Source organism: Colossoma macropomum, unplaced genomic scaffold (assembly GCF_904425465.1).
Source record: "Colossoma macropomum unplaced genomic scaffold, Colossoma_macropomum, whole genome shotgun sequence".
NCBI lineage: Eukaryota > Metazoa > Chordata > Actinopteri > Characiformes > Serrasalmidae > Colossoma > Colossoma macropomum.
Window position 1 is genome coordinate 3,730,869 of NW_023494793.1, and position 12,361 is coordinate 3,743,229.

General features: G+C 40.2%; 1 protein-coding gene across 2 annotated transcripts; it reads right to left on the reverse strand.

Annotated features, from left to right (window-relative positions):
- Positions 1 to 3,196: 3,196 nt before the first annotated feature.
- LOC118813078 (rano class II histocompatibility antigen, A beta chain-like) lies at positions 3,197 to 10,787 on the reverse strand. 2 transcript variants are annotated; one of them, XM_036578223.1, is made up of 5 exons: positions 10,724 to 10,787; positions 10,315 to 10,584; positions 8,482 to 8,763; positions 7,180 to 7,293; positions 3,197 to 3,477 (listed from the first exon to the last, which is right to left on the reverse strand). In XM_036578223.1, exons 1-5 carry the CDS (start codon positions 10,779 to 10,781, stop codon positions 3,458 to 3,460), a joined length of 744 nt encoding a protein of 247 aa, XP_036434116.1. In that variant the 5' UTR covers positions 10,782 to 10,787; the 3' UTR covers positions 3,197 to 3,457. The 2 variants fall into 2 exon arrangements, with proteins under 2 accessions (XP_036434116.1, XP_036434115.1); XM_036578222.1 differs by lacking the exon at positions 3,197 to 3,477 and having other exon boundaries at positions 6,574 to 7,293.
- Between the last annotated feature and the right edge of the window lie 1,574 nt (positions 10,788 to 12,361).

Consider the following 12,361-nt stretch of genomic DNA (forward strand, 5'->3'; position numbering starts at 1 on the left):
CACAGGGAACTGTTTGCTTCTTTGATTTAGCTCCTATTCCCTTTTCTTTTTGGTATGGAGCTGTTTATGTTTCTTTTCTTTTCTCCTACAGTTTTAGTATCTTTTCTCTCTTTGATGTGAGGCCTTTTTCTGTGCGTTGATAACCATACCAGTCACCCCTCTACAAAGGTGCTACACTAAACTGCCGTTTGCCCTGGGCGTGCCTGGTTGGCGCTAATCAGCCTGAGGGTGTCTGGGAATTAGAGTTCCCTGGTACCTTGATGCTGTCGCCCTCTGCTGGTGGTTGGCAACCCTGGCTGATCCCTTACAGCATGTCTTTATAAAAGCAGGTCTGCATATCTTTATGAAGTGCAATATGTTTTTATGTCCACTAGGTGTCACTCTCTTAGACACAATATGAGACGTACGCCTGCATTTATTGCTATGTGTGAGAAATGTATCCTGCTTGAGAAGCTCACATGTTTAAGAAAGCACAAATATATTTTAGTGTTAATTGTGTCAGAGACTCCTGACCACTCATTTACTGACCACCAAGTGAAGAAGGTGCAGTAGTGAGGAATAAACATGTCCTTTCTCTACATCAGAGGGTTTATATTTCAACACAACACAAAAGCACCTAAATCAACTCACCTGTTGTTGGGTTTGCTTGGTCCGGCAAACTGTGCCAGACACTGGTCATCCAGGTCCAGAACTGAATACCCCTGTTCTATCTGTATGCATTTGCTACCTGAAGGTTGTTCTGTTTTTTCTATTTGGAATTAGGAGCATTTGAATGAGCAAATGGACACTGTAGTTAAGAAGGAACCTCAAAGTATTCACTGCAGTTCATTTTCTGATTTAAAAACAAAAGAAAAAACAACCTTTCAAAGTCATAGTGTGGTTGATGAGGAGACAGAGGGCCTGGCTGGGTGATTTGCTGATTCTTCATACCTGTTCCTCAGTCCCTCAATGCTTATTCAGGGTTGCTACTAAATTTTTAAAAATTAGATGTGAATATTACGTGTATTATATACATTTACATGCAAAAAAATGGGCCAAGCCTAAAATATAATGGTTTTTAACTGACGGTTTTGGCTGACCAGAGTCTTGATTTAAGCCCTATAGAGAATATTTGGTCTCACATTAAACACAAACTAGCTTGATAGTGTAATTCAGCTGTTTGAAGCCGTCAGTGCTGAGTGGATCAATCCTGACTCTTCCTTCTGTAAAGGACTGCCTGCAAGTTTACACACAAAACTGCTGTGTCTGATCCACTCGTACCAGCACAACACACACTAACACACCACCACCACGTCAGTGTTACTGCAGTGCTGAGAATGATCCACCTCCTAAATTGTACCTGCTCTGTGAGGGTTCATGGGGGTCCTGACCACTGAAGAACAGGGTCAAAGGGGGCTAACAAAGTATCAGAGAAACAGATGGACTACAGTCTGTAACTGTAGAACTACAAAGTGCACCTATATAGTAAGTGGAGCTGATAAAATGGACAGTGAGCGTTGAAACAAGGAGGTGGTCATAATGTTATACCTGATCGGTGTACAGTGCTAAGTTGACATGGAGAGGGTGTGTCAGACTTCAGGCCTCAGATTGGGAAGCTCTGTTTAGTGACAACAACACTGATGGCTCCTTCTCAACAAAATCTGTTTCAACTCTCTGCTAATCACTGAACTGAGCACCGACTTCAGCACTGAATACTATTAGAGGAATGAAAGCAATGAGGTGCTTCAGTGTGGGAAAATCTATCATGTGTGTGGTACAATGTGAGAAGCGTCAGATAGAACTGGTTTGGACAAGTCCTGTCAACTCCTGAGAACTTAAACGCTGTCAAACCTGCACGGCTTTGAAGAGGCGAGTCTTTAGATCTACTGTTACGAGAAGGATGTTTATACAGAGGTTCAGTAAACCTGTTTCTGAAAGGGACCTCATGAGTGAAAGGCAGCCTGCTTTACTTTGTTCTTATTAACATGGAGACCAGTCAAAGCTTTTTCTATCCTATCATACAAATACTGGTTCTCTATGCTCACTTTCCTGTATCTTTTCTCCAGTTATCAAAGTAAAACTATTTTGCAAAATATTTAGACAATAATCTTCTACACATTTCAGAACAATGAGTTAATTTACATGCACTCAATAATCCAATCATAATCAGATTTCTGCAGTAATCTGAATATTCAAATGGGTCGTGTAAACAGCATTCAGAGTAAGGTTTAGAAATCCGATGAACAAATCTGAAAAAGTGGCTGGATTTTAGTTCAGTAATCAGATTTCTCAGTGCATGTGAACTCTTACTCTGATTTCTTTCGGATTTTCCAGTCTGAGCATGTGTGAAAACAGACGGCGGTACCGGAAAAAAGTGAGCAGCGTCGCCGCGAGACGCAGCAAAACTCTTTTGGAACGACGCTGGAACCAAATACGTTCTTGACAAAATGAGAGTTTTAAATATTCTAGATGATGTATGTTCATATTTTTAGGTAAAGTGATGATGTTTTCTTAAAAAATAAAAAGTCGCAGCATGAAGTTTGAGTCTTACGTTACGTTTACGTCGCGTCTTCTTCTGTGAGTTATTGGCTGGTTGTAAAGCAGGAATCCGATTACGGTCTGACTCATGTAGACCCAGAGTTTCCCCATTATCTGATTACTGAAGTACATGTAAACATGTTGATTGGATTACTGACAAAATTTCTACGCTCATATACTCCACTATGTCTCTGCATCCAAGGTTTTCGGAATAAAAAATGTTTGAAAAAATAGTCTATTTTGAAAAAATGGGCAACTGCACTATTTTACTATAACAGACTGACCACTGACCACACCCCACAGTGGGTAAAGGCTTACCCTGTGCAGCAGTGGAAGGAGACGTCTGGGGCTTTATTTTTATTAACTTAATTTTGGGATGGACTTTATTGTCTTTACAGCCTTATTTCTTACTGAGCTCACTACAGCTGGATAAGTCAGAGCCTATACTAGGAATTAGCTCAGCTCAGCCAATTTCAAACAATGCTGGAGAACCAGAAGAGCAGGGTTATGCTGTTCACGTGTAGCACAGTTCCGTGCCTTATTGCAGTGATAAAACGTGAGCAATAACTGCACGTAGCCATGTATGTAAACATTGCCATGATGACATAGAAAACTAGCACTACCACCCAAAACTTCAAATTTTCCTGTATTAAAAAACAACAATTACAACTTGTAACATTTTCCTCTGTGTTGGAGGATTTTTTATTGAGCAGTCGGAAATCAGATTCACCCTCTTCATATTCCATGTTAATTCTTTGGTATTCTCATACTCAGCCTGGTCTTGATTATTTTAATGTACATAATATTTAAGATTTGAGTAATAATGATCTATAAATGGCTTCTCAATCAAATTAAAGTGTAAATAATGACGTTTGCGTTTGATAAGGATTCTTTCAGATGAAACAGCCTCACTGTAGACTCCAGTGCTCAACACCTGCAATTACAGGAGAACCCAAGAACCTGCAAGAATTCATAGAAACATGAAATGTTTAGGATTTTTAACTGTAATAATTTATCACCGAGTATTACAAGAAAACCAGGGAACACTTTATGGCAAGAATACCTGAACTGACAGGAATGAATAATTATTCATAAAGCAATGAGTCACTAAGCTGGAGCAAATTACTACAATATATAAACAAACACATGATTAAATTACTCAGCATTAACTCAGGCATGTATTAATGTATGAAGATAAATGCAGACTTTTCTCAGTGTGTCAATTTTTCAGGAATTAATGTGTTAATAAACACACAAAAAGTTACTACACACAGATGTGCAGTTAGAAGCTCTATTAATTTTATTGTATTCATACAATTCATATTATTACTCATCTCATACTGCAATGTCATTCTGTTACTTATATAGCTTATGTGACAACACATGTGGACACTGTTCACTGTCTCCCCAAAACTGTGAAGGGTCAGCCTGTGCTGCCGGCTGCCAGCAGAGGGCGAAGGCAGTGAGGCACTGTTACTCCAGGGAGACTCAAAATCCCAGAATACCAAGGGGTAATCAGTGCAAACCAGGTGCACCTGTTGGTACCCGGCATTTAAGGTCTGTGGCAGAGAGCACACCCCTGTCACACCTTTGTAGAGGGGTGACTGGTGTGGTACTTAGGCCAGGTGGGTATTTAGACAAAATGAAAGAGATGAAACAGTGTAAAAAGAGAAAAAACAAACAAACAAACAAACAAATAGGAGAAAACAGCACTGCTCTAGGTCAGCAGACTGAGAAGAAACGAGAAAAGGGAAAGAAGGAAAAAGAAAACATTGTGTTGATTTAAGACAAAGTCTGAAATATAGCCAGCTCCTCATCTCTCCTTTGAGATGTGTTTTGGTTTGGTTGTTTATTTGGTTTCTTGAATTTATCCTTTGTTTATTATGCCATTTTGAGCATTTTCTTTGTTTGATTTTCCCACCACCCCCCCCACCAGTCAGAGGGCTCTCATCACCTGTGCTCCCCAGTGCTGGGAGTCACTCCCCTTCAACGATACACAACACACTCACTATCTCCTAATTACTATTTGTACGACAGCGATGTAGTTAATAAAAATAAAAACAGTAGACTTTGAGAATAAAATACTATTTAGAGGATAAAGTGGGCTAACTGTAGGGGGGCTAACTGTGGGGGGGCTGCCTTAACGCGTTGGGGTCTCGGTTGCTGTACTGGCACCGGAGCTCCACTCACTCCTGTCTCTCTGTGGATCATTTTGATCATCATTCTCACTGTCTGTGAAACTTCATGCCCTCTTTGAATGGGGGGAGATGGAGCCCCCGATAGCCGTGTAGACGACCCTGCCTGAGATTCTCCTTCAACAACACAGACAGACAGTTTCCTCCGAGTCTGTCTGGCTCTTTATTCTAGATAAACACAGTTTCCTGCTCAGCCGTTTCAGCCGGTTCTTATACTAATAACAGGCTGGTGCTGATGTGCAGGAGAGACAGGGAGACTGACTGTTTCTTTATGGGTGAATCGATATGATGACCCTCATTTAACACGAGGAGGTGCTGCCTTCCTTTTGCAAAGCCTTTGGCCACAATATCGCGACCTTTCCTGGTATTAATGTCACTTTGATAATTCTACGACTTTGTTTCTCGAAATATTATGACTTTATTCTCAAAGTCTACTATTTTTATTTTCATTAACAGTGGCCCTAAAACACGGTCGTACTATTTGTTACACCTGGTCACACTATACAACCACCATGAAAGTGAATAAGTGTATTTTTTGTTACTTTTACTTATCAGTTTTGAGACCCATCCTCACAGGTTTTCCCCTCTGCGCTTGGGACCGTCCTGTGACAACCCGTTTATTTTTAATTGTGTAAACTTAGTTATTCCCATGGCAGAAAACTACAGCTACTTTGTCAAACAGCCACATGTCTCATGAAAGTGTCTTCATAAACCATTCCAGACACACAAAGCAGTTTAACCCAACTTAAAAGCACTTTTCTTGCTTTTAAAAGTGAGCTGATAAAATAATACACGCATAATGGATTTGGTGTAATGTTTACATATGGCATTGCCTAGTTATGAGTGTTATGCTAGTCTTTCCATGCATCCTATCTTGTTATAGCTTTGAAGAAGCGTTTTTTCAAAGGTTATCACAGACATTGTTGTAATGTATATTAAAGGTTCTGCTGGTTTAGTAGTTATGTAGTAAACCCTTCCGGTCTGAAGTGTAGTATGTGGAAGCGTGTTTATCTAAAGGCCACAGCACAGTGGACTCACATCCAACAATTCACAACCTTTGTTTTTTTGCAGCCGTTGCTGTTTGGTGCTGATGCACATCAACACTTGCTGACTTCCAGAACTGCTGTAATGTGCCAGAAAGATTCAGACGCTCACAGTTAAAAAGAGAAAAAGAGGCTTTACTGATAAAATCGAAATCCAGGGTTGTGGTCAAAAAACAAGTGTGGGTCAAATCGAGAAAAGACAGCCAGCACAAAAATACAAACATAAAAGGCAAACAATCTAAAAGGGTCAGGCAAAAAGGCAGAGTCAAAAAAAAACAGGGAAAACAGTCGTAAACAGGAATATCAAACAATAAAACACTCAGCAGATCTGAATAGATGCATTACCTCACAACTAGACTACGCTAAAGACTACACTACTATGATATATGACACACAAGACAGGTGAACAGAATTAGTACTCCGAAGGTCAGGAGTCACTTGGGTCAGGTGATCCCCCAGAGGATTCTGGTAGATCGAGTCTGAGTGTGTCTCATAGCCAGAGGGATGCGTGACAACTGCTCAATTCCTCAGTTTCTCTCCACAGTTAACCCCAGAATGAGTCCACAAAGTGACGTGGCTTGACGTTTAGTCTGAGAAAGGCAGTCATTCTAAAGTCTTTAGCATTTGTCTGTTTATCTTAATGTTCTTTTACCTCAGCTGCATTGCTGGCTAGTCTTTTTGGGTCTTTCAGTTAAAAACAGCAAGTTTGTGGAGAGTTAATTAGCTGAAAACAAATGTGATAAATCCATTTAATAATCATTTTATTCCATTCAGTTTATACAAGTAGGGTGTAAAATAAACTTGAGCTTGACATTCATTAATGTTCTCACTATATATTCTATACATGCTACATATATTTTACACAAGGCTGTGTGGAACATGTGGTGTGCAGTGGAGTCAGGAATCAATTCTTATTCAATAATGAATCAAAGATTTCTGTGATACCTAGAAAAAAGCGCTAAATTGTCAAGTCCGTAAGTTATTAAGAACAGTGGCAAAGATAGGATTGGATATTCCCACATGAGTCACTGAGTATCAGCTTAGAAGTATAAAGTTTCAGATTTTTAACATGAAACTGTCCCAAATGAGGTCTGTAGGTTAAAGATTGTAAGCCTGAGAGGAGAAATCTGTCAAAGACACAGGCAAATACAAGAGGCTACTTACACAGCAAAGCTAACAAGACACAGGTGGACAAGATGATGACATGATGGAGCTACAAGCAAATCCCAGGTAACTGGGATAAGAGAGTAGAGTGTTCTGGAACAGTGAGATCAACTTGCTTAATAATTACATTAAATCCTGATATGTTCACACACTGACGAAAGCCTTCATTACCATCATCTAACACTGGTACACGCATCATTAAATCACATAGATACACTAATACATCAATAATAATTGAACCCTCTCTTCCTTCCACTGACCTGAGGAGCTCCTCTTGTAGTAGATGAATCCAACAGCTGCCTGGACAAAACCCAGAAGCAGCCCGAAAGCACCGATGCCGATCTTGATCTTTTCATAATCAGGAAGGGAAGGATCTGCGGCACAAACGGTTCATTATAAACCCGTTATTATTATTGTGTTTATTTTTTTATCATTAAAAAATATGAAGCTGTTTTCACAACTTTATGATAATTTCATATTTAGTCTTGATGCATCATTTAAATGATTACACTGAGTCCATTTTTATTTAAGGGTCTCATATTTGGTGCCCAGATATGATGTTTAGATGGGCCTTTCAGATACAGATTAGCTGCTTTCCCATGTTATGTAAATCCAAAGAATTCTCTTAGGGAATCTCCTGAGACTGATGATGATGATGATGATGATGTCAGATATTTCATCTTACTCTCTTAAAAATACACCTTCCTCAGCTGTTCTTGGCCTGGATGTAATGTCCTGGTCACTTAGAACATGGCATAGAACCTTTACATTATGTGGAGATAATTTGCTCCTGAAAAAGGTTCTTCACGCTCTCACATCTCTGACGAAAGTGGTCCTTCCATGGTATCACTTCAAAGAACCCTTTGTGGCATGTTTATCTTTAAGAGTAAGTGATGCTGTGGATTTTGTAGGAAATGGAAGGTTTAGCAAAAGTTCTGCCAGAACGACTCTAATGCTGTGTCGTTCATTCATTCGGTACTCCTGACCAATCACAGCCCTACACTGGTCTTTAAAATGACTCGACTTATGTACCTATTCTGCTGCTTTCAGGTGCCTATTTTTTGACGTTCCCCTCGTTCCGCCCCTGACGTTCCCCTCGCTCCGCCCCTGCTTTCTCTCTCCAGCAGGATCAGCGGGGGGTCTTGACGCTCCAAGACCTGGACCGAGGACGGGGCCTACGCCAAAGACTGTAATTTCTACTGAATTATTGTCTTTCAACTTGTAAATTTCCATTAAGGATATAAAATATTGTCCTTCACTCTTGCCTCGAGTCTTTCTGGCAGAACTAAAGGTAACTGTTAGTACAGTTTTGTTTTGGGGGGGATTATAATTCAGAATGAGGCTTAAAGAAACAGAACTATTCACACTTTACTCATCTGCATCTCACATGCGTCTCATGAGATGTCCGAGTCATCAGAGAGCAACCCGTCTACACTGAGCGGCTGCGTTCAGACTGGCCTTTTTATAACCCACCCTTACTATTACACTCCAATCAGCTCAAGACTCAGGAACTGGCTCAGTGTAAACAAGCTGTAAGGTCTGTAATGTGTGTTTATTCTCACCCCAGTCAATGATGATGGGCTCCTTAGAGCTGGTGTGCTCCACCACACAGGAGATCTTCTCTCCAGATGTGGGCGTGTACTCCAGGTGGGAGTGGATCTGGTAGTACCAGTCTCCATCAGCCATCTCCTCAATGAAAACTGATTCAGTGGTCACCTTTTTGCCATCTCTCAGCCAGTACACATCGATGGCTGGGGGGTAGAAGTTGTAGGCGCTGCACATCAGCATGGCTGGATGACCGGCAACGGCTTCCTGTTCTGACCTGAGATGGATTTTCGGGAGCACTACAAACGGAGAGATATTGTTAATGTGTTCATACAATGATTTAGAAAATAAGCAGTATGTTGAAGTATCAGATTAACATTAATGTAAATCATAGTACTGGGAGATGATAAGGACCAAGCTCCTCTTAGCATATAGTAGCACATTGAGGTTCTACAACAGATGGTAGCTCATCTGTTTCTCTGCATACTTTATCCTGCCTTTACCCCATTCATCAATGGTCAGGACGGTGAGTCAGTGAGTGGACAGTGTTTAAAAACTCCAGCAGCACTGCTGTGTCTGATCCACTCGCACCAGCGCAACACGTCAGTCACTGCAGTGCTGAGAATGATCCACCACCCATGGATTTTACAGTAATTGTTATTTGCAAGTGCATTGGGAAAGTATTGTAGTGATGGGGATGGAACTTCCCAGGTGTTAGCTTTTTGTTAATTTGCTTTGTATTTTTTTCTTTTCCTACAGATCATAAAAGAAAACAACTTTTAACACGTTGTTCCACCACAAAAACACATTTGGTTTTCTAGTCACAGTGATGTTTTGTGTTTCAGTACTAGTTCATCCTGTAACATTATAATTAATAGATATTCAGTTACTCTTTGTTATCTTAATGAGTGTTTTCAATGCAGCAACTGCTGTAAAGTGACGATCAGTTCATAGTCTGATTACCAAACAGTTCTACGCTGTTGTGATTGTTCTTTTAACCATGTGATGGTGTGGATGAATGTTTAAGCAATTGCTGTCAAAAGCTGCATAGACAGATTTGCTCTGTTTGCGTACATTTTCACATGTTGTACTACATAATGTGGTAAAATTGAAGTTTCTCAGGCAGCTGTGGGTTCATATTAGAGCATATATGAAGTCAGATCATGTCAAAGTTTATTTATGTAGCTCTTTTTACAACAGATGTTGTCACAAAACAGCTTTACAGAAAAGAAAATCCGGGCCCCCATGAGCGTCGCCAACGGCGACAGTGGCAAAGGAAAAACTCCCTAAGAGTGAGAGGAAGAAACCATGAGAGGAACCCATCCTCCTCTGATCGACTCCGGATGGCAAACAACAGCAGAAAGTGAGATTTGACCATTAATATATATGAAATAGCTAAAGTAAATACTAAATATCTAACATCAAATATTAAAGTAAATACTAAATGCATAATACTTTTGTTTTTATATAGCACTGTAATGCTCCAAATGAGGCAACTATCACTTTGTCTAAGTACTTCTCGCATTTATTTTAGAAACATTTCCAACTGTGGCTACTGCGAAAAGATCTACGACTAAAGAGATACATATTTTAAGCATAAACCAAAAAGATATGTCACTTTTAGATTATACACCTCAGTAATTCACTGTGATGTTTGTAGACATGAACTGTTGTGCAACACAGGTCTTCATTTAACCTCTAACATGGCCAAGGCCTGCCAGAGGGTCCAAACTTAATACACTGCTCAGCCGGTTTGCAATGTCCCTGTATTTACTGAATAATAAGCCTTAGTATGTAATAAACCTGGGATTTTAAGACGTTGATCAGTGTCCACTGTATGTGCAGCTCACCTGTTTTATCCAGAGCATCAAAGCTGTCTTCCTGTATATTGGGTTTACAGTATCCATCCAGCTCAGCCTGTAACTCCTGCAGTAAAGAACTGTTGTTCCAGATCTCAGCCATGTTCACTCCAAACTCACTGAAGCCGACAAACCTCCCCACACTGCTGTTAAACTGCATGTAGAGATCCTTATTACAATAATGGGTATAAATCAACTCCACGTCAGACAGATCAGATGAACTGGCGGTGCATTCAGCTGTCACAGACATGTAATATCCAGCTATAATATTTGTCAGAGAAACAAAATGTTTATTAGTTAGGGAAAACAATTATCATAGTAACAGTAATACCTATATGAGTCAAAACACAGTCACAAACACACTGTTCAATTCATGCAATCATTAGAAATATAAACATACCTGTTCTTATTGACAGAGCGAGTAGGACCAGCAGACTCAAGAACATCTTGCTCTGCATCACAACTGAGAGAGTTTGAGAGAGTGAGTTTCAGTTCTTACAGATTCTTTAGAGTAATTACTGATGAGAACCTGATGAACCACTTCATCATGTTACAAGGCATGCTTATGAACACGCTTCAGACAGATCAAGAGCTATGAAAGCCTAATATCAAAATAATTCAACCAAAGGAATGCCTACAGTCATAAACCACCTCTCTCCTCCTGATTTTGCCAAGTTGGGACCGTCCTGAGGGCAAAAACTTTGAAGTCCCAGGGCAAAATCCCTGAAGTCCCAGCCAATGTTCATGACATCAGTGCAAGCTGGAATTATCAATGTTTCCCTTCCTGATGTAATTGGAATGTAGAGAGTAGAGCCAAGCAGCATGGCTATTTTTAACTTCAAGGTAGGACTTTTATTACTCTCATTTTCTTTTCTCAAACTAATGGTGACAGGTGTGTAGCCAAGGGCCATGAACCAAGGCCGCCCTTTTGGCCACCCCAGTTAAGCACAGTGAGACGGTTAGCCATAAAACAGTGAGCAAAGAAAAGCTGCCCTACCTAGCCTGTGTGGAAATCTCTCATCAGCACACACCGAAGAGAACTTCATTTCTTTTCAAATGAACTAAAATCAATTGTCAAACATGCCTCTCGAAACTTGCCGAGACCTTCGTTTTTCACACCCATCCTCCACTCTGAGGGAGCAGCTGACTGGCTAACCTATGCTAGGCCAAAAAATTATGGCAAAAAAATATGCCAACACCGTCACTTCCATGTCTCGTCCAGCAGAACATCTGTGCACTGTGTGATTTCCTTTGCTCATTCTCTATGAAGATGTAATGTAGGCCTTGCACAGCATGTTTGCTATCCGGTGTTGACCAGAGGAGGATGGGTTCCCCTTTTGAGTCTTGGTTCCTCCCAAGGTTTTTTCCTCTTCCTCTGAGGGAGTTTTTCCTTGCCGCTGTCGCCATTGGTGACGCTCATGGGGGCTTGGACCCGTTTTTTTTCTGTAAAGCTGCTTTGTGAAGACACTTATTGTAAAAAGCGCTATATAAATAAACTTTGACTTGATTTGACTTGATTTGACCCGACATGACACGCATACCTTGCATTACCTTGCACGTGTTGCGCCATGTGTACATCGTGTGCTTCTGAGGAGTTTTTAGAGACTTATTGGACAACTTGTGCCATAAGACGAAGGGAAGAGAAGGCAGAGACATCATAAGCAGAATTTGCGTCTAAATTGTGCCACTAACTTACAGGCTTTTGAGCGTGTTCCTCTACATCTGTGAACGAGGAGTCTTTGAACTGGTCTATATCTGTGTAAACATTTCTAGATTTCTGAAAGTGCCCTTAAAGTGATATTAATGACATAAATGTTATAATTACAATAAATAAATGACAACACTGCAATAAAATACTAATATATAAAAATGATATATTAGTATTTTATTGTATGTTTATGGTAACTTAAAAAAAGACAAACATATATTTTCCAACAGATTTATTTTTAAAATAGTGACCCTGATTTAAGGTTGTCAACCTGAAGGGAGTTTGGCTTTGTTGCACAATATAACCAAGACAGTGTAGAGCTTGTTGGTC